Source organism: Anguilla rostrata, chromosome 16 (genome assembly GCF_018555375.3).
Source record: "Anguilla rostrata isolate EN2019 chromosome 16, ASM1855537v3, whole genome shotgun sequence".
Lineage (NCBI taxonomy): Eukaryota > Metazoa > Chordata > Actinopteri > Anguilliformes > Anguillidae > Anguilla > Anguilla rostrata.
The window spans coordinates 14,639,411-14,662,793 of NC_057948.1; the positions used below are offsets into that span (position 1 = coordinate 14,639,411).

General features: G+C 42.9%; 2 protein-coding genes across 3 annotated transcripts in view; both read right to left on the bottom strand.

Moving 5' to 3' along the window:
• LOC135241669 (inactive cell surface hyaluronidase CEMIP2-like) overlaps positions 1–3,702 on the bottom strand; it is a 28,977-nt gene extending 25,275 nt beyond the window's left edge. For both annotated transcript variants that reach the window (XM_064312229.1, XM_064312228.1), the window contains exons 1-2: positions 3,572–3,702; positions 1,721–1,932 (exon numbers count right to left, since the gene is read on the bottom strand). In XM_064312229.1, coding sequence (XP_064168299.1) covers positions 1,721–1,907 — 187 coding nt within the window. In that variant the 5' untranslated portion in view covers positions 1,908–1,932; positions 3,572–3,702. The remainder of the gene's footprint in view (positions 1–1,720; positions 1,933–3,571) is intronic.
• A 1,479-nt stretch (positions 3,703–5,181) lies between these two features.
• Positions 5,182–19,325, bottom strand: LOC135241824 (alpha/beta hydrolase domain-containing protein 17C). Its single transcript, XM_064312532.1, has 3 exons — positions 18,502–19,325; positions 11,599–11,778; positions 5,182–7,440 (listed from the first exon to the last, which is right to left on the bottom strand). The coding sequence occupies exons 1-3, from the start codon at positions 18,984–18,986 to the stop codon at positions 7,221–7,223; spliced, it is 885 nt and encodes a 294-aa protein (XP_064168602.1). The 5' UTR covers positions 18,987–19,325; the 3' UTR covers positions 5,182–7,220.
• Between the last annotated feature and the right edge of the window lie 4,058 nt (positions 19,326–23,383).

Here is a 23,383-nt window from a genome sequence, read left to right on the forward strand (position 1 = left end):
GATCAAGACAAAGACACCTAAGTGGACAAAGACATATTAGAAAATATCCAGTCAAATACTACAGTGTGAGATCGGTATGGACGTTTGCTGTTTAAATAAATATTTGCTCATCTAAAGGCCAGCAGCGTACAAGATAAAAATAAATCCTCATTCTGAACTAGCATACGGACAGCCTAATGAATTTTTATTTTATTTCTAATCATTAATCCACACTATTTTCATAAACTTTTGAACTACGTGGCATACTAAATTAAAAACTACAGTCATATTACTGTGGAGAACACAGCAGAATATGTTTGATCGCAGTTTGCATTTGAATTCTTCGCTTCTGGTATGTTACCAGGAGATCGCAAAAAACTGGAGCCATTCTTTTTTTCCTGGAACGAGATTATGCTGGCAGAAACACTGACTTTTATTGGTATTAGCTAAGAGAGATAGACATCTCTCTCTCTCTCTCTCTCTCTCTCTCTCTCGGGGCATTTATTTTGCAGGTGAGTTTAAAATAGCACAGTGCAATATATGAATTAAATTATAAATTATCCTAACAGATGTTGGTATCCAGGGTTTTATCAGTTTTAATGTTTTGCTAGGTGAAGTGATTCTCTGGTCAGTGGTGCGTAACAACAGAGCTCGACATGGGACTTGAACCTGTAACATTCTTACCATGTTTCTCTTTGTTACACAAATTGTACAAAATACTTCAAATGATTCTTTTATTTTTTAAAAAGAAAAGAAAAAAAAAGCATAATCCGCGTTAGTTTAGATATATGGTTCGCAGTATTTTAAATAGAACATTTCTACTAGATCTTTGTCTGCACATCTATTATTGTTCAACCTGAACTCTGTTGCTGTTTAATATCTAATGACTGAAATGGGCCCAGGATCACTCAGGGAGGATGGGAGGGATTCAGTCAGTTATCGTGCACCAGTGACTCCCCAAATCAATCAAGCCCCTGCAGCCTGCCTGTGCCAGCTGTGCATGAAGCGCTGCCCTCTGGTGCAAAGATTGTGCGGCGTAGGTGGTGGAGCAGCTAGTGCGCATGTCTAGGAGGGCATATGCACTTCTTCTTCTTTTTTTTTTTTTTTAGCTCTCTTCAGTTAATGGAGGAAGTTGCAGTGGGAGACAAGATTATATTTATGAGTTGATATTCCAAATCCATAAAAAAATAATATGGGAAATAATAAGACATCCAAAAATAAACGCAATAAAATAAATGACACACAAACTCGACCTAGTTTTTCATACGACCGAAACTGGAGGAAGACGATGCATCTACCAGCTGCATTTTCAATGCTGTTTTGTTTCTGTCAGGTCTGTTTAAAGGCCTGCAATTTGGCGCTAGGCTCTAGATTTTAAGTGGGAACATGATTTAATTGTCCGTAAGTTAAATAAACATGTCCACAGCTTGTGGTGAAGTGTAACCTGCAGGGTCGTATTCTGTGAACTGACTTCAGAATAAATATAGAGTAGTCTAGCAACCCACTGGGGATGGCCATGTCTAATTTAAGACTAATTTGGTACGAGGAGTTTGACTTCACTCAGAAGTATAGCACACACACTGAGGGAGGTGCTCCCTACTGTAGGGGGCTGATGTATAAGTCCAGTGGGAAATGGGAGAGTCCTAGTCTGGCCCGGGACATAAATCCTCTGTCTCGCTCTGGCCTCAGCCGCTGTGCGGTAAATCCTCTGTAGCTGCGGTGGAAATGGGCTGAGACTAACCTGTGGGGATTCTGGCATGGGACAGCGGCCAGACGAGCAGGAAGAGGAGCAGCACCACGTGGGGTCGGCTTCGGGGGAGGCCCACAGAGACCTGCTCAGCTCCCAGGATGCACCGAGACCTCTGCAGCCTACCTGGAGGGGCGGCCTCCAGATTTGAGTTCCAGCTCATCGTGTGGGGGAAGGGCATCCTCAGAGGGGCCTCACAGGAACTACTGTGGTGAAAAAAGTAGCGATTTGGGTTGGCTGCAGGCACTGAGAACGCATGTTTTCAATTGGCCCAGACAGTTTATGTGTGTGTTGAAGGATGTTTTAGATACTTACAGAGGTTTCTGATGACTTGTGGGGTTTATAATGGCTGGTATGGGGGCATTCACTGGTTTATGCTTTTTAGCAAGAAGAAAATGCTCTTACACAACTGCAAAGGAGATTGTGATGTTGTGCCTTCTGAGGTACAAGTCTACATTACAAAATTTTCAAAAATGAAGCCTACATTTGATCTAATTTTCAAAACCATTTCATATTGCTTTGGAATTACTTGAAGTGTATTTCTTCCTTTGAACTCCCAAATGCCCCTTCACCAGTCATTAAAAAGTCTACAGGTCATACAAAACACAAGGTTATCTAAAATATCTTTCACCAGACACAAAACTGTCTGGGCCAATCAGAAACATACAGTAAAACTAAGCGAACTGTCTCTTTAATCTCTCAGACTGTTAAGCATTGACACTGCTAAAACACGTAATTAGACATGCTAGTGCATTTCCTGAAATACACCGAATTTAAATATTTCTAATTTACTGCAAAAGTGATTCGTTCATCATGTACAGTGATGTGAGTATGAACAAAGTCATTAAATGATTAATGTTGCTAATGAACTAAAACATTAAAAGTAAATTAATAATATGCAGATAAGGATGAACCTGAAGCAGAAGCACATTGTATGTACTGTGAGGATGCAGGATTCAAGAGGGCACTATTTTGTGTCTGTGCAGATCTTCTCGACATGGCAGATTCCCTGATTCCTATATCACACAGACAGCTTTTTTTTCATTCACAGTGCCTAAACCACAAGCCAGTTCATGAACCATAAAAGACGTGAATCCGCACATGACCTAAGCCCCCACAAGAGTGAGTGCCCCCAGTCTCTCTGGGCGAGTTTTCAGACAGAGGAGGCACGAGCAGGCAGTGAGGGGGAGCTTGAGGGGAGACTGACCACAACCGTGGGACTCATTAGGGCCTTCCTGACAGGAACTCTGGACACGTTCATGTTCGGTTCCCCAGGCCCAGAAGGGGGAACGTGTGCGGTCAAACTGACCGTCTTCACCGACACGCAGCTGCCACTGCCGCTGCCGCTGTACCACGCACGTTGCCATGCAACAGGGACTGTGTTTATGGTGCATCTTTCACAGGATGCGCTGAAGGCCACACAAGTGGCCCAAAAACTGAAGAAAGCTTTCTGTGAGAGCCATTAATAACACTTCTTGCTTCATGTGCTGTAAAATCTAAAATCTTAAATCTTGAAAAATACAATTCATTCTGATGCTTCCAGTTTGTTTTAATACCAAACCATCTAACCAGCAAATGTACAATAAAGTGGGTAGGCATATTGACATGATTGTATATGATCTATTAAATATATGACGGGTGTACATAATCTATTAAAAATAAAAAAATTGAAAATACACGCATCTGGCCTGCAACTTCTTACTTTTTTCAGGTAAATTCATAAATTATACACCACTGTAAAAATATTTAGTGACTGGACGGCAGTTGACCTAATTATTTTTAAGCAACATATACTAGTAAGGAGTTATTAAGTAAAGCCCGCATGATGCTGAGCTGCACACTCACCCGGTCGTGGGCAATGGCCTCAGGTGTCTCTCGGCTGGCCCCCGTTCCCAGTCACCTCGCGCTCATTCCTGCCTCTCAGCGCTGAAATGGAGCCGCACCGCACTGCGCTGCACACACGCGCACACACTCCCAGCCGGTCAGTCCATGTAGGTCTGCCAAAGCTCTCTCTTTTACATAAGGAAGAGAAACCAGACCCTCACCACCCCCCCACCCTCTCCTCCCCGTACAGCAGGCCCCTCCTGCATGGCCCTGTTGCACCCCTGACCTTCCCACGCACTGAGCAGCACCTATAGCCGCACAAGAGAGGGCCCCAGGCGTCCCCGAACAGCACACCCGGGCCGGGATAATGACTGTGTTCAAACCCGGGAGGAGCACTTCAGCAGCAGGAGGAATCTGCAGTTGGAACTAAAAGCTTCGCTTCTTGTTTTTCTTTTTTTCTAACCACCTACAGTAGCTCTTTTACGGCACTCCTGAGCCCAGGTCCCATCAGTGAGGCTTCCTTGTGCCCGGCGCGGGTCCTGACGGCGCTCCTGTGAAAGCCCTCTCCCCCCTGCGTGTGGCGGACAGGGCACCTGCCGCGTGCCAGCGCCCGGCCCAGACGCAGGAGGGGATCACAGAGGCTCCATTTATAAAAGCGCTCGTCAACAGTCCCGCTTTTCAGCTCGCCGGAGATCCTGATCGTCCGGCAGGCCCGGCGAACCAGGAGCTCCCGAACGGCGAGAGCAGCAGCCCCTGCCGGCGCTCAGTGTGTTGCTGGACGCCTCACAACCTTTGACCTCTCACCTCATACAACACATTCAACGTGCATGCAGACAAAAAACATTCAAAGGATTTAAAAAAAAGCAGAATTTTAAGCAGATGCGGAATTTTGTTCATTGCCTTTCTTCTGGTTGTTCACCTCTAAACATTGAGGTAGATTTAACTTTAGTTGCAGGTCAGTGATTAAAGTTTTAAGTAGGGTTTGAGGTTGCCAGGGCCTTGTAATTCTTTACATCGCAAGCCGTAGTTTTGAAAACTTTTTGTGTCAAATTAAATGGTGTAGTGTGCGCCAAGCCTGTGTTCTTACAGTAACTTCAAAGAAGAATTATTTGGTGTGAGAATAACAGCACGTTGACGTCGCTCTTAGCGACATAATGAAGGCTTCCGGGCTCTGCACTGCTCTCCAGACAGCGATTTTCACCTTAGCAATTAGCGCGTTTTCTGAATAACTGCACGGCTTGAGCCTGCATCAGAGCCTCCTAGAGCCAGACCTCTTCACTGACCACCGAATGCACTGGCTTACTCACCTTGGCTAAATTATAAATGTGCACAACACACGCACTTTTAAGCCCAACAAATTATTTTATGCTGAGCAAACCACTGCCGAACGTGCACACACACGCACAGGCACAGCTGAGCACTGCTGTAAAATTTCAAGGACTTAAGGACACTTTCAATGTGTTTAATGTTCAACACAGTACATGCATGCAACCTTCTCTGGAATGTCATAATTCTGAATCCTGAATGTGTATGCAAGCAAAAAATGAATGTGTACATGCACATATGAATGCATGATTGCGCTCTGAAGTATGACCATATTTTCATATTTAAAAAAAACAAATAAAAGCCTGTTTTTTTTATTTCATGCACCTTTTATTCCATTAAAACCATCATGACCACTGTATTTAATATGAAAATGCACATATATCCCAGTCTTGAACAGTACATTTAAGGCTCTCTGTTTAGAGCAAATTCTATGCCAGTAAGCCAGTAGAGAGTGTACCGATTCAGAATTTTTAACCATTTTATATTTACTGTAATTCCAGTGTCAAAATCAAGTAGCATAAAATACCCTTTAATCATATTAATCCGAGATTACATATTACAATTACAGATGTTCATTTAAAAAAACACCATTAAACAAAATGCCCACTTTAGTATAGCTACCAACAACAGTGTGTAAAAAAAATAGAATTAGTATCAAAATAACAAGAGAAGTAAAAACAGCAATCAACAAAAACCTGTTTTGTTGTGTTTTGCTTGTATTTAAAAAAAAGGGGGGGTTACACTGGGGGAAAATAACTGAGCCTGAGAGACACATATAGATCAGTTGGGGCTCTTCATAAACAAGGCTCATAGTGCAGGAACAGGAAACAGCAACTGACCCAGTTCAGCAGTGGACCCCCTCCAACAGAGCCACACTGTAATGCTCACAAATCTAGGCTGACCTGATATCAGCTGGCTTCCCTGTGACAAAGAGCCAAACACAGGACTCCCCATCATGAGAGACCGCATACAGAACTGCCCCGTTCTGACGCACGTTCTTTACTCTACAGCTGTCCTTCAAATTCAGTTCATACTTCAATGAAACTGCACCCATGCACCGTGAAAAACACAAAAACATACTAGGTACTCAGTGGTTAATTACAGTTAAAAATGAAAGCTATTTCACTGTCCAAATCGTCCTGCCTACCTTAATAGATCAGTTTTCAAAATCAAGATGTATTACTTTTTATGAGGACTATTTTCAAAATGAAGTCTAGGGCCAGAGAAATCACTTTGGAATAATCCTGCATACCATGAATCTTTGCACTTACACAACAAACGTATACTCAAACTTTAGTAGCCATATAGTGTCTTATTTGAGGAGAAGTGTTTTTCAAAGACTAGTTGCATGACTAATCTTTAAAGAGAAATTACAGGTTAAGCTATCACTCTGAAAGTTCATGATTCTATAAATACATCAGCGAGCCTCCGGTGGTGTCGACCAAGCCACACTTGAGCCGGCAATTTCGTCATCGACACAGCCAGACAGAGAGCAGTACCCTCCTGAGGCTAGTTACTATGGAAAGGAATGTACGACAATTGTGACTAAAAACACAGCTTCTTGTTGCGTAAATCTTCCCTTCATGCATTAGCACACGCCTACAGTTCAGCTCACCTGTTTGTGCTTGCTAAGACCATACGTACAGATACCTGAACGCCAGCAAATCACTCCGTACTCTATATACAATCACCTCAGAAACACCAAACAACTTTAGCCCCCCCCCGGCCCACCCCGCACGGCTTTTCCCTAAGCTACCACACGCTTAAACATTCAAGGCAATAGGTTTTATCGTGATATTAAACTAAGGTTTGTGATGCCACAGCCAGGCTCAGGGGCTCAGTAGAGTTCCTGGCTCTAAACGCTTCCTGGGGTCAGAGGGTAAACATCCTATTTGACATCATACCGCATTACAACTTCTTTCAGTTTGCTTTCTTGCACTGCGTGGTGAAAGATGTGGAATGCAAATTTAAATTCAGTGAAGTATTCATTATTACAGAGTGATAACTGCACTAAAAAAGTACATCAGTGGAGTATTCCTGTAGGTTTTTTTTCATGTATAAAGAAAGTAGAAAAATGACAAAAACAAAACTAATTTGAAAATATATACATCTGAGGTCCAAAAAACATCTTGTTTCATTTTTGTCATCAGATTAAAAAAAAGAATACGAAGTTGTAATCACACTGAAAGTCCGCAGGTGACAAGTGTGTCCTCTATGGGCAGGAGAGGAGGAAGTGCAAAGACCCATCAGGACAGCTGCCACACACAAGCCTCTCCCAGCTTCACTTCCTCATCTGGGCGGGGCCACGCAGGCTGGGCGGAGCCTCAGGTGGTGGGGCGGAGCCTCAGGAGTTGGGCAGCTCGAAGGAGATGAACTGCTTCAGTCTCTCCAGGTACTGGGCGTAGAGCTCGATGTCGTTGTGCCCGGCACCCTCCACCCACAGCGGCTCCACGGCGCGCGGGCAGCGCTCGTACATGGCCAGGCCGTGGGAGAAGTCGATCACCTCGTCCTCCGTCCCGTGGATCACCAAGACTGGAGACGCCACCTTAGACACCTTGTCGATACTGGAGCACAGGGAGAGAGAGAGAGAGAGAGAGAGAGAGAGAGAGACTGTCACACTGGAGTAGGGGCTAGAGTCAGTCACAGAAAGGTAGGGCCAGAGGGTCTCTCTCTCTCTCTCACACACGCACGCAAGCAAGCACACAAACACACACACATATATATATATAATTCAAAAATTCATAAAACTTCACCAAAAAGGCTGCACTACTCTGTATTATAAAAAAACTGCTAACACATTGACCTAATATTACATTTTCTCTGAAAATTATCTACTGGCCAACTACGGTCCTGATTTGCCACATGGGTCATATACTACTTTGGCTTTATCTTTGGCTTTATAGTGGATAGTTGTACTTGTTTCCTGGGCCCCTTAATAGCGGCTTGCAACTGTATTTATGTTTATTATTCTGATGGACAAAGACAGACAGAATAACTGCAACACTCTCAGGATACATGGAAACCAGGACCTCTGTACTGACAAGCTAAAAACCAGGCAGAATACAGATTGAACCAAAACCAAATCCAGGTCTTCACTTTCCTGAATCCTTTCTCCTCCCAACCTGTGGAACAGCAGGAAAATTTCAGAGGCTTCCTCTGAGCTATGAATGCTAATGACTTATCCTCAGCGCATAACCAATCACAATTACGGTTCAGCTAAAAGGCATTAATGCAAGTAACACACACTGGGAGTACTCATACTCTCATACTCTCATACCACACGCTCACACACTCACAGGTCGGGCCCTGGATACTGATTAGTCAATGAAACTTATCAGTAGAGATGGTGGTTTCAAATTATTGCACAGATTGAGTGATTGCATAATTTGCTCTATTCCAAATTGATTCCTAGCATGGGTAACAATCTATTTTCAGAAGGCATCCTGGCCAGGCCGCAACACTCGTTGTACAGAAAATGCCTGCACACATAACAACACACATCAGTACCCAGTACACAAGTTTTTCCATAACAAAGTCTTGATGCTTAGCCTATTGTGTCAAACACAGTCAGCGTCAGACATGATGAAAAGAGACTTTCTCTCATTAAACCTCTTCAGCTCACCGTACGTATTTTCAAAATAGTATTTAACGTTTTGGTGCACGGAGAAGAAAATAGCTTTCAAAATAAAACTCTTTAAAAACTCTGCAGGGGCATTGCAAACAACGATGGTCTCTCTTTGCAGAAGAATTGGACGATTTCTCCTGAATCAGCAAGATGTTTTTTTTTTTTTTTAAAAAGATCAACTCAAGAAACTGAACGGCCTTCTCATTCTTCTCATTATTTTCACTCTCTCTGCTGGTGTGCGACACTGTGCTTGGACAGGAAAGACACGTGGTGCTGATTCCGGGGGTGGTGCACCAGGACGTTTTTGTTTGTCTCGTTTAGTGCATTTGTCTCCCTCATGCAGTACCTCCACAAAAGAGACGCGACAGGCGTCTGACATGATGACGGACTATCTGGGCTCCAGATCCATTTAGAATCTCATCATTTTGAAAATGGAAAATTTCTCTAGAGAATGAGAGGAAGAAAAAAAAAAAGAAACAGGTGCATCAGGTGCAATATTTCACACACAGCATTCACTGGTCACTGAGTGGCTCCGACGCTTCATAAGGTGAACGTTTGGGCCAGTCAGAGACAAATGTGCGCATTGTGCACGAAGAGAAAAACGACACACCCGTTTCTGCGACTCTCACGCAAACCCGGCGAGTGTGAAAAGCAAGTCCACACCTTCATTTCTGTCTGCAAGAACGCACAAAAGACAGAGATAAAAGGAAAAGGAGATAGAAAGAGAAAGGCAGAAAGCAAGAGACAGACAGAGAAAGAGACATCTGGAATGTGGGCTCACATTCGCGTGTTCTTTAAGAGCACAGGCACCCTTCCCAGCTCCGGTGTCCTCTGTTTTTGTACTCTTAAATCCAGACAGATACACGAGACGCACTCCGCAAACGCTCTCAAAGGCTGCGGCCACTGCCTCAGCCAAGGGTGGACAGCACAGCCGCAAACTGGGACCCCAGTCCTGACCCAGCACAACACGGGAAAGACTGTCACCCCAACACCCAGTCATCTCCCGCACCACAGGAAAGACAGTCACCCCAACACCCAGTCATCTCCCACACCACAGGAAAGACTGTCACCCCAATACTCAGTCATCTCTGATGCCACAGGAAAGACTGTCACCCCAACACCCAGTCATCTCCCCACCACTGAAAAGACAAGTAAGCATGACGGCCGAAGCAAGTACACTGTTTACCACTGCACACAGCGCAAGAAAAAATAAGGTTGCGTTTTATTCCTGAATAAATCCTTTCCCTTCATTCTGGTGAAATCTAATAATTCCCACCAGTGACACAACCATGTAGAGAACTCAATTTCTGATGAAGGATTCCTATCGGACAAGCATAAACAGGTTAATGAAATTTAATGTTCTTGTTTACTTAACTCTGTCAGACATAACAAATTACAACTGAATTTAATTTAGACCCAAGCCAAAACCCATTATGAAACTGGAAGTTTTATTTTACAGGTAAATTACTGGCCCAGAAAGAGGGTGTGCTGTACCTCTGAGGATTTTCAGAGAGTACGTCTCATCAATATTCAGTCCGTATTCAGAAGGTGTGTCAGACTCGTTGCATGCAAGTCCGAATCAAGATATGATTTTGAGCCAAGTGCATAAATTAAGTCTGCACTTAATCCTCCAGGGCAGGATTCCTCCTGCATTATCAAACATCGCAGGTTTCTTTGTAACATTTCTGGTAACTGAAAAAGTGTGAGGGAGAACATAATAGTAAAAGAATAATGAAGTGAATTGTCACCGAACCAAGTAGTGTTTAATTTCCAGTATACATACGATCATATGACCGGCTTTGTCATTAAATATTGAACATATTCAATTATTTACATATTTTCCATCAATTATACTGACATTGGAAAAAATATTGATGGGACCTAATTAGCTGTACCCAAATACAGCTAAAAGAGCAGGGATTCAATATCAATCCAATACTAAACCGAATCCTAGTTTCCATGCATCCATGTATCCATAATTTTCAACAGCCCCTGTCCCCGTACTCTCTCACTTAAACACGAGTGCGGAGAGAGAGCGAGGTTTTCCAGCATTAAGAGGCTTCCATCGTTTCAGAATTTGAGCTTCACACACACGCCCCGAGGCGTATTTAAAAAAGACTTGATTCACACGCCGGGGGTAGGGGGGAGGAGCCACGGATGGAGTACCCGACGGTCGTGGGTAAAATTCCCCCACAGAGGGATAATGAATATCACCAGCTCAGTAATGAGCCTGGATCTGAGCACCCGCAGCGCGGACCGCCGTCTGACCAGAGATAAGGGGCTGCGGTGCGCGGCATTAGGATGAGCGCCGCCGTTTCTGCCGGAAACCCAGCCGTAGTTTTTTATTTTTTTATTTTTTTTTTTGCCGTATGACATTGCCATGAGCCACCGGTACCATTCCAGCCTCGACGAGAGGAAGGAAGCTTGGGGCATGACTCAGAGAATAAAGACCTCTGTTCCAGGCCTCCTGCCTCCCTGCTTTCTATTCACATTCAATGTCTTTATTTTTGATGAAGGCAAGCTAATGAAGCGAGCTCCTTTATATTCTGCCATTGTATGCACCTCTACTGTGTTGACTGTGCAGCTCAGCTGGACTGTAGAGTGAGAAAAAGCAGTGAGACGTCGCATTGATGTGTACCACTGGCCCTGCCAATTTTGGACAAAAGGGAGAAAAAAGTGTTAGTTTCTCTCAGATTATGACCCTATGCGCAACAAAAAGCGACACTCTCTGGTTCCAAATATATGCTGCAACTGAAATGTATGATTACGCAAGTGACAGCTAGGCTGAACCACACATTCATCAATCCCACCAGCTCATTTATGACAGCAGGGGTTGGCACTCTGAATTTCTCTCAGAAAAAGGTCTAACCAGGCTGCTTATTACCTGAGATTTACCTGTGTACAGTGGCAATACCTACAAGCACACAGACGTAAAGACACGCACGCAGACACGCACGCACACATGCAAAGACGCACGCACACACAAAAAGACACGCAAGCACACACGCAAAGACACGCACGCACACACACAAAAGAGAGGGCTCCAGCAGGGCCCCCCAGAGCCCAGCTGAAGCAGCAGGTCTGGCGGGGCGCTCACCTGGGGAAGACGTCGAAGCAGTAGGTCTTGCGGGTGTCGGGGAAGGCCACCCGCAGGCCGGACATGAGGGGGGAGTGCAGGATGACGGCCGCGCATTCGTACCGCGCCGCCAGGTCCACCGTGGGCACCGTGCCAATGCTCTGCCCATACAGGATAACGTTCTCAGGGGTCACACCGTACCTGAGAGACAGGGGGGAGAGGGAGACTGTCAGTGTAGCCAAAGGGTAAACTTCTTAGCTGCGTAAAAGCCTGCCATTCACACACCCACATAAAGACAGTAGCCAGCAGTGTTCCTCTCTCAATCTTTCCAAAGAAGCTTCTGGAAACAGAGAGAGAAATGCACTGGCCAAAAGACAGGGTACTGTCATCGCACCAAGCAACACTGAAGTAGGTTCTAGAAAACCCTCAGAAACGCAGCCTCTCTACACTAGTACACTCTCTGTGAAACTGTTTGAGACTCCCAACAGCGAATAGCGCTTTCAACTAAATCCTGCTTTATCCTGTTATAAAGTCCTTGCATAGTTGTGACACAATGTTCAAAGTGATGCCCTCAAAATAGTTAACATTATTAGGAAGGGACAAATTGTACTTGTACTTCATTTTAATAAATACAATTATAAATGACAAATGCTCGCAGACAATAAATGGTTACCTGGCAAGTACATCACAGATGTGTCCCATCTCTACAGAAACGTTAGTTCCCACTTTAGACGTCAGAACTAAAAGCAAGGAAAGCCACAGCAGGTTGACGGCAACAATAATTATGTCTGCCAAATCAAGGTCAACTGCATATAGCTGGCCAAGCCGCAACAATAACCATGATACTGAACCTTTACAAATCATCTTCAAATATGGCAAAAGGCCAAATATGACCATAACATAGAATGACACCATGGCTATTTAAACACATACAGACAGATCGATGAGACAAATGCTCTTCGAAAAATTATGCTCTGGAATATTAGCTAAATTGACATATCAGGGCTCAAATGACACGGCAGCCATACCCCCTTTGCCATGGATGTCCTGCCTTTTGGCCTGAATGGCCTTTAAAAAATAGCTGCCTGCACTTATGTGCCTTGCCTTATACCCTATATGGCTGTCAAACCTGGTGGGCCCACAGTGTCTGCAGGTTTTTGTAGTTTCCTTTCAATCAGCAGCCTTGAGAAAGGCCTTGAGAAAAAGATGTGCGGTTGGTGGCTAACTAATGAATTATATGAACTGCAGATGCTGAAATGCACCAAAAACCAGCAGACACTGAAACCCTCCGGGACTGGAATCCAACACGTGCTCCAGAGGATTTTTTTTCACTGCTCGCCCAAGTGGTAACGTTCAGCTTGTTGCCATGGTATTGAAAAGGCCTAACGCTCCAGATAGCGGGTTTTACTCTCAACTCTTCTATATAGCCTACCACTTTCAACCACTTGTGTTAACCATGCATCTGCTGTACACAGCTACTTCAAGCAAACAATTTAGCTATCAATAAGCATTAGCTAGCTATCTGGCAATGAAATTAACATTACTACCGAGTCAGCAATGATGTCACAGCAAGGATAACAATACACAGATAATGTGAATACAAACACTATATGGCACAGTATTGTAAAGAAAAAATATTTACATGTCTAAAAATATACAGGCATTCACACACAATTTGAGAACTTGCGCATATATATATATATATATATATAATTTTATTTTTTGGTTTAATCAAACTAAATGAAAACATAAATGCCATATGACTATATATATGCCATATTCAAGGGTAACGATACAGAAATATAAATAATGTATATTATAAATACTGCAGTACTGTAGAAATAATATATTGGCCTGTTTGTAAATATCAGGACAAACGTGTCTAGGAATATAGTCATTCCCATGTATCGGCCCTTTTTTGTTTAATGGAGGAAATTACAAAGTTTTGCTTTATATCAACAAACTAAACACTTACTGGTACCTGACATATTTTTGTTTTGTGGTGGTATAAACAAACAGTTTTTGTTTAAACCGGCAATCTGAGCACTCGACAGTACTTACCATATTATTTGTTTTGTGGTACAAATAAACAGTTGTTGTGTAAACAGTATATGCTTCTTTCTCTTGTGACTTGTGAGTGTATGAATGGGAAAAGTGATTTACAATCATATTGGCCTTGATTGGCTGCCTTCTGATTTTGGCTGGGTGCCCTGTGAAATTTTAGCTTAGACAAGGCCAAAGTGGCCTTGCCCTAAAAATGACAAATTTCAAGGCCTGAAATATAGGCTAGTTTTGGTTGTTCTGGAGGCTAATGGCAGTCATTTATAGTTGAATGACTTTACGCATTTAAATAGTGGAATGACAACACAGTCCAAGTAAAAACAGAAATGCAGCCAATAATCTGTTTGCTCAGGCACACGCGCCTCCAAAACACCAACTTCAGGTGACCCACCCGCACTCCAAGAATGCAAAACTAATCAGAGGTCCCAACTTTCCCTCAAATATCTCCACAGGTGACACAAAGACCTCTTTAACTTTACCCTTGCCTAAATCCACCATTTATGACAACCAAAACAACCATTATGATTCAGATACACAAACCGTTGGCAATTGAATGATAAAGCCGTTTGGGCACAATGAACACTGTGGAAATCTCATTGACTAATCCTCACAAGTGTAAATGCTCATGGCGTTGTTTCCCGTGAACCTTATGGAACACTGCCCATGCACTGGCACTCAAACTCCGCACTCCTGTTACCAAACGGGTTTCTGCCTTTTGCTGTGGAGAACAGCCACCTTTTAACCACAGCTATTCACACTATCGGAAAAATGCTGCTCTGATGCAAGCGCAGATATTTACTCAAATCTGATTACAGAGATGCATCAGTCAAGAGAAGTAAAACAGCCTAAGCTGCAGCAACAGGATTCATACAAATCAAAATGAACACATCCATCCCTGCACACATTTCTTCTTTGCCGTCCAAAGCTAGTTGCATACGCAGGCATAGCTTACAAGATATGATTGGGCATGCTGAGGGAGACACATTTACTCCTGCGAGCACCACACATGTGTTCTTAATCGTCATTCTCTCTTTTTTCCTCTGTTCTGGTTTGGAACAATTCTGCAGCAGTTTCCATTAATTAAATTAACTGTGCCGGCCTGCCATAGTTTAATTTGTCCCACCAGTGCTTCAGAATGAAGACAATATATCTTTTACTTCCATAATAAAGATAAAAGTTCGCTATGTGATTTGTGCCATCGCTTCAGCAAAGCTCTTCTCTCACACAGCCAATCAGCTTCCCCCTCTCCCCTTGCTATAGCACACATGCGAAGGAGATCAGAGCGGGGTTTCAGCAATGAATGTAGTCCCTTTCGAACGAGTCATGCATCTCAACTCCCCAAGTCATTATTATTATTATTATTATATAGATTTGATAGCTCAAGTGTAGGCTCAAGCATCTTGCAAGTTTATACAACTGCATGGGGTATATGACTGGACTGCTTAGAAAATCACAAAATTATTCTTAATTTTCCCCTCAAAATTCAACAAATTTACCCATTTGACTTAAACATGTACAAATTTTTCACCCAGTGGGGCATGCCCTACATCACATATGCCTACAGATTGCGTTCATAACAGGAAATACCATTACCGTAACACACAAAGGACATAGGCTATACCTACAGGTTACACTTCATATCAGGAGATGCCATCACTGTAAAGCACAAATCACATACAGATAACACCTCATCTTCAACTGCTTTGAGGAGGGTTGATCTATGGACACCACGGACCAGAATGATCTGAAAGCCCTTTATTGACTTGCAGTGAAATAAAATGCTTCAGCAGTGGGGGGTAGGAAACAGAACCTGCTGACAAACCCTCGTCAGCTTCTGAAGAAAAGCGTTTTTCTGTAATTTTTCTGTCCATTTCAAATTAAAAAAGCCATTTTATTGAACTACTTCCTTCTCCCATGTATACTCAAAATAGGAGTTCTCAAGATCTCAGAAAATTTGCCTGAATGACCCTGACTTCTGGCCTCCGTAGCACATGCCAGTGACTTGGGAACAGAATAAAGGGCCTCTCAGTGATATGACGGTTCTGGGGTCACAGGGGTCAATTTTGGGATCACTTAGCCTAGTCATTTATAGATAAACTCTGCGTGAGATGCCACCACTGTCCCCCCAATAGTCAGATCCACAGTCAAACAGAATTTAGATGACCTTGGCGGAAGTGACAAATGCTAATTAATGCTGACCTTACAATGCCTGAGGAACACTGTCATAAAGTGTCTCTCTGAAGTATGAATACCATATGTTCACACTAATGAATAGGACACTGGCTGCAACGATTAGGAGAAACTTAAAAATGAGCCGATTATTTTCATCAGAGGAACAGGTTTAGCCACTATGTGCTATCAAAGCTGTGCACGGAGTACATTCCACACATTTTAGCACCTATAATGACACCAAACTCACTGTCTATGGTGAAAACCTGCTTCGACATAAGCAAGTCATCACCCTATCTCCACCCCTCTTCTTGACTGGTTTGAATACAGAATACTGACCCATCAATCTAATATCTGGCAGCACAAATTAGCTTGCTCATTTCAGACTGCCAGTGGCCGAGTTGTGAAAGCCTAGACAGTGATACTTTTTTCCCTTTACACAAACTGATGCACAGCCATAGCTGGGGAGTCAAGTCACTCCAGTCATTTTATAAAACCAATCTGATGTGAGTGTATGTGTGTGAGAGGGAGAGAGAGGGGGAAAGAAACAAAATGGAGAGGAGAGACGGAGGGGTGGAATTAGAAGAGAGAGAGAGGAGAGGGAGGGCAGGGGGGAGGGGGGAGAGAGAGAGAGAGAGAAAAATTAAACTGAAAAACAGATTATTGCCCATGTACTGCAGCTTGAACTGAAAAGTGCAGACAGTTGTGTGAAAAGCTGACAACAACAAAAAAAAGATTGTCTTGCATGTAATTTTTGTGGGCAGGAAGGGAAGGCTAATGAGGTTCTAGTCAATTCAGTGATTCACTAAATAGAGTGGGTGCAGTGGGCGCAGTTTGTGTGTGTGTGTGTGTGTGTGCATGTGCGTGTGTGTGTGTGTGTGCATGTGTGTGTGTGGGAGAGGCTCCTACAGCAGGAGCTTTTTGAAAAATCAGTGCTCCTCACTCACAGCAGCACACACACATCATACAGGACTTACCAAACCTGCAGCAACTGCACAAGATTCTACTGGTGTTTAAATGAGGGCATTACAGAGCCCTGTGGGTGCTAACGTCCAGCTGCAGCACTAGCCCCTAGTGCAGATTCTCACAGGCTGAATCTGCATGACTGGCTACAGCACTGCTGGCAGATCTCAAAACGCATTGCCTATCAGACGAGTGAGGATTGCAGTAGTTGCTGCTTAAAAGTTATTAGTAAGTTGATTTATCCAGGAGAGGGTTAGAAATCAAGTGCTTGTGAACTGCTTTCACATTAGCCCCAGTGAGGGCTCTCTAAGCACAAACACATGGGCTTTTCAAGCTGATGGCACTTCGGAAAGTGCTCCAAGTTCCAAGAACATCAATTACTCACTGAGGCCCATTCTTCCGATTGCTATAATGCGACTGTGAAAAACAACAAGCAGAAAGAGCAGAGCACCCCGTGTTTCCCTAGAGTGCTGGTTTAGATGCAGTGCAGCAGCATACATTTTAGAGTTTAATTAACCACTGATAAATATTGTACAGGTTTTACATTGATGCTTTACCCCATAACAATGGGGAAGTGGCACCATGCTGTCCCTGAACTATTTATTGCAGTATTTCCCATCTCCTGAAAAAGAAAACAATGATATTTCACCGGCAATTAGGCATTAAATAAAAACCATGAATATCACAAGGTTATCTCTGTTTATAAAGAGTCTTTCAGTGAACCTTGCGTAACTGCTGAGTGTCTTTCTCCCAGAACTCTTTTCCTACCATTGCTGTCTGGACCTCAGACATGAATGTCAAACCGAACCTCATCATTATTCAGCACTGCACCGTTTATTGTCTAATATAAAACACTGACCTTTCAGACCAAAAATAAAACACTGCCCTTTAGGATTTATTATAAATGTTCAGAAATGGAATTCAGAATTACATTTTCTCACGAGATCATTCTTTGGAGACCGATTTACTGCCTCTATCAATGAAAACTTAGAAAAAGACTTTAATGAAGAAAGATGTTTGCTATATTGCCAGAATTTACATCAGTTGTCTGTATGAGCTTCACTCACTGGATTCATCAGGCCTACAGAATTAGAAAACCTGATATGCCATTTTGAACATTTATTAGCAAGCCTTAGACCAGGTGACATACATTTAATGTGTGTACAAGTGGATATTGAGTAGAGGAGCCACCCTTAGGGGCACACATCCAGTATCCAACAGGGGAATAAAACCTACAACCATCTGGCCATGAGCCCAATTCCTTCACCACTACCCATGCAGCCACAACTGGATGGACCGTTTCATGTAATGCCATGGGCAAATTATATGAACATCCGGTATCTGTACAACCACGTAACTGACCTACGTTTGGCGAATATTTACACAAAATTACCTGCTGAAGCATGTTTGCAAACGTGCAGTTCCATTAGTTTATTGAATGGATCACAGTGTATTCAATATTAAGACGGTTATCTTCAAGATGGTCACTATACGTTAAAAAAGGCAGCCATCATAAACATAGGCTAACGCCAGGTCTGGTCTGTGGGGTGGCGAAATGTGAAATGTAACTGACGACAAAACCAAGCCTACAACGGTAACCATGGCAATGTAGAGCGGGAGGGACCGCACTAAACTGAAAAGTCAGCCAATTAGCTAAACTTACGCAGGCTGCTAATGCTGTAGAACAGCGTACACACAACATTTGAGTAAAGAGCGTTGTTATTTACTCACTTGGTCCGCAGAACTTGCCAGGCAGCTTCGATGTCGGCATAAAGATTCTTTTCTGACGGTTTCCCAGTGCTGATGCCGTACCCCGAATAATCGTAAGAGAAGACATTGCAGTTTATCCTCGAGCCCAAGCCAATGTAAAAGCTACACATCTGGCCAAGGTCCACCGCGTTACCGTGAGAGAAGAGGAGGGTGTAGCGACTGTTCGGAGCGCAACGCACGAACATGCATCCGACCCGGTTCCCACGGCTGGTTCTGGTGTCGAATACCTCCACCGCGTCCAGTTCGCGCTGAGAATACTGCCAGTCCGCACGCTCGTTCAGGTGGAGGCTACAGGTCCCGCTGGCGTCCGTCTGCACCGAGTACGTGGGCTCCGGGGGCAGGAAGGCAAGCTTGGCGGCGATACGACTGGGGCAGGGCGGGCAACAGAACAACCAACAGAGCTCACCGAGTGAGAACCCGTTCATCCTGGGGCCTTGCTCGGGCATCAGGGCTTTAATGTAATAAGACTAATCCCCGGTCTTCAATGGCCAGAAAGTGGTGCCGCCAGCTAGCTACTAGCTAGCCAGCTACATGACAAACAGAGGCGATCAAGCGATGCTGCCGGCTGTTCTTCTTCCTAGGTAGTAGCCAGCCAAAGATCAAATAGCCGCCGGCATCGTAGACAAAGATTTTATACAATGAACTTTAAACTCTTATTTTAAACCTACCCTCTTCTAACAAACCATTCAGAATGTACATTTAACGATAACGCACGCTACCATTCCTCAAACTCGAAGCTAGCCATCACAACTTCCGGGTCAAGATCATGTAACGGATATCCTGTCTTGGCGAAGTTCATTAAGTGTTAATGGCAGGGATTACGCCTGTTTTCTGTCTGCGGGTTTCAGAGCTATTTTTATACAGTCTGTGGTTTCAGGACAGTAAAATCAGTATGCATTCAAGCTGTTTTTTTTGCAAAGCATTACACCCAACTGAAACAAATGAGGTTACTGTAAAGTAGGTTTTTATGGCCACTTTATTAGGCACACCTGTCTAGTGTACAGCTCTAGAACAGTCTGAAATCTTTCTGACATGTATTCAACAAGGAATTTTGGTCCATGCCTACTTGTTAGCATCACACAGTTCCTACTGATTCATGCTGTAACCCATCTGTTCCACCTCATCCCAGCGGTGGTCTATTAGATTGAGATCTGGTGACTGCATGCCAATGAAGTTACTGTCATGTTTGTGAAACGAGCTTTGTGACATTGTACATTATCCTGCTGGAAGTACCCCTTTCAAAAAGGGGAGATTGTGACTATAATAGGATGCACATGATCAGCAACAAGGCTTGGGTATGGTGGTGCATTCAAATGATACTGAAGTAGTATTAAGCGGCCTAATGTGTGCAAAAAAAAAAAAAAAAAACACTTCCCGTGCCATTACACCACCACCACCAGCCTGCTGTATTCACATAAGTCAGGATGGATCAATGGATTCATGCTGTTTACACCAAATGCATGTCACACAGGAATCAAGATTTTTCAGAGGAGGGGACATTTTTCCACTCTTCCATTGTCCAGTTTTAGTGATCACGTGCCTATTGTAGACTCATCTTACTGTACTTACCCGACAGGAGTGGAACCTGGCATGGTCTTCTGCTGCTGTAGCCCATCCATGCCATCCCAAGAGGGCAGCCATTTTCAAATGCTGGGACTGCCATGTCTGGCATCAACAATCATACCACATGACCAAAGCCACTGAGAGGATCATGTTTTGTTGAACAGCAACAGCAACCATGTTTTCATACTTTATAGCCTATATGAAGTTGCAGTCACATGATTTGCTGCTCAGAGGAGCAGGGTATTAATGAGCAGGTGCACCTAAGCACCTTGGGCTGTGAGTGCTGGCTTACATTGATGCGCTCATTTTTGAATTTCATATGTCATCTTATTACTTGTATATACGTAAGAATGTCTCTATTACCTAGGTTATTATTAAGAAATAATAGTTTGCCCTCAAATGACTCAGTGGAGGTGCTGCCCAAAACATTTAAACAAATGTTTTATTTAATTAATTTGGTTAATAAAGATAAACCTAATATGAAGACCCATTCAGTTGTCTTCATGTCTTTATATTTCCATTTTAGTATATATATATATATATATATATATATATATATATATATATATATATATATATTTGACATGAGGTGTGATGCACATGATTTTTCTGATGGCGATGTAGGCCTAATTGCTGATGGATGGACGCTCTTATTTGCCACAGTGTTGTTTTTCAGTCTACATGTTGTATTCTTATTTTGTCAAATTTAGCACGTTGCAACACGACATTCCAGTGCCCAATGGGCAGCTGTACCTTTGTTATGTATCTGCTGCTGTAAGTTGGGAGTATGTACGCAGAAATTCATCTTTGCCAAACAGCAGAGACGTATTTTCCCTAAATGGTCTTATTTCACAGTTTCATAGTTATTTCACAATCAGGGCTGTTGTGGTTTATCTTTTTAAGGTGCAGGAGATTTATTTCAGTAGCAATGAAATGCTTGCCCCAGGAGTGCATACCCCTTCACTACCAGGACAAGGACTGACAGACCTAAACACATCACTTTGGATGAAAAGGGGAAAGTTCATCTCTTCTGGGGGTTTTGTTTGTCCGGAGATGAAGAACAGACGGAGAATAGATCAGTGTGGGGAGGAGCAGAAAAGTTCTTTCCCATTTATAACCTGCTCAGAAAACATTTCTGGGAAAAAATACCTAATTCAGATCAGGGTCACTTGTGCATATACTCTTTCAGTGCTTTGCATTTACGCATTTCAAAGCACAATTCATATAAACTGAGAATGTATTACTTTTTGGATTTGCTGCCACAAGTGAAGTACTCATTAACAACTTACTTAAAAATGATTGGTATTCCCTCTATAATTAGCTTGCAATGCTTGTGATGATATAGAGTTTGGTTTATGACCGCTATCAGCACATACCCCTGTTTAACTGTTGACAGCAATATACCGAAGTGTTTGAATCAATTAGCCACATCTTAAAGTAAATTATTGAATGTAGCAAAATCATTGAATGTAGCAATCAAATTCCTTTAATCTGCACATCTCTGTTGTTAACCCAAAGGACTGAACTGAGGGTGCAATTAATTTATATTTAAAATGTGATAACACATCATATTGTATTTCAGAAATTTCTTTAATTCTTTTAATCAGTATTTTTGTGTGTGTGTTCTCTTAGCAGAACTGTCTCCTTCCTCTCTCAGGATGAAATGAGGAGGCGGCTGGGTTTGCTGAGAGAATATCAGACCCTTTGTCAGTCACTCTGGATAAAAGCATCTGCTAATTGAATGTAATGAAATGTAAATCAGAGCTGCCAGTACTGTAAGACTGTAAGTCACAAATACAGACAACAAAAGCACACTCAAAGCCAGATCACACAATGTAATTACGCTGATGCAACTCAGTTTGCACTAGGAAAATTATTCAATAAAGTAAACTGTACATGATGGTCAATGTTGATGAAAATGTGGCATGTAACAAGTTCACTCAGATAACTGAAAGTGCTTGTTTCTGTTTCTTTTGAAGGAACTGACAGCAGGACATAATTCCTTTTTTATATACTGTCATTGAGCTAAGCAAGAAAAACCTGCAAAAATGATATTTTGTGTGTTAATGAAAATGGAAAAATAATAGTTAATTGGAAGTAAGTTTTCTTCATTTGAAGTTTTCACTATGAGCTGTGCAAAGCCTGACATAGGAAACTCTGGGTGGGGGTTATACGTTTCTCCACTCTCTATCTTTGTGTTCTACTTATAGCTGTTCCCTAACTCCCTATTTTGTTTCTCTTTGTTACTAAGGTGGCGCCTGTCCAAGTCTCTAGCCACTCCTGAGCCTACTTCACTCCAACCCACCACACACCCCAGATCCACCACCTCCACATGCTTCCTTCTGTCTAGAGTCTATCACACAGACAGAAATAACAACAGAGTGTTGTTTCTATGAACCCACAGTGGTCAGAGGAGGGGCTCCTACTACGAAACCTGGCTCCTCCTAAGGTGTTTTTCTATACATGTCATCAGGGAGTTTTTCCTTCCCACTGCCACCTTTCACTTGCTTTGTGGTGTTTTAGGAAAAGGTTATAAGGTGAAGCATATCGTGATAAATTATTTGTAAAATGTGCTATACCTTGATGTGATTTTATTTCATTTAAAAATATTTTTATGTCAAAATGTATCACTTATTTATTTATTTTTAATAAGCAATAACCAATAAGAAATAACTATATTTCAATAAGACACTTTTAGGTGGTGGTTAAAACGAGGAATTGGCAGATTCATATCCCAGGCATGGTGTTGCTGTTGCATACCATTGCAAGACCCTGTACAAATGCTCCAGTAAATCTCCAGCAGGACAAAAAGGATATTTAACACATATGCTAAGGGCTCTGAATCGGATCTGTTAAGCTAAATTAACTAAAGACTACAGGCAGCAAAACTTACTAATGTTTGACTTGCTCTTCCATCTGAAGCACTCACCCTTCACCTGAAGCCTGGGCAGATGGACCTTTACAGTGCAGATACAGTGTTGCGAAAGCAAACAGCACACACTCGATTTCTCTCTGTTCAGTAGACTTCAAAACACCTTTCACTTCTGTACCAGGCAGCTGAAGGTGCGGCTGAGTTCACACTCTTGTCGGAATTTCCTCATCAAGACATGTGGGAACACATAGTTCTTGAGGATTATTGCCTACTTTATTGATTAAAATATTTGGGATGCTTGCCACTGATTATACAATGACTATTTTGCACCTCTCACCCTAATCTCTGGCCCACACAGCTATGTACCCTGTTGAGGCAATCTCCCTACATGCTGCCAGCTGGTATTGG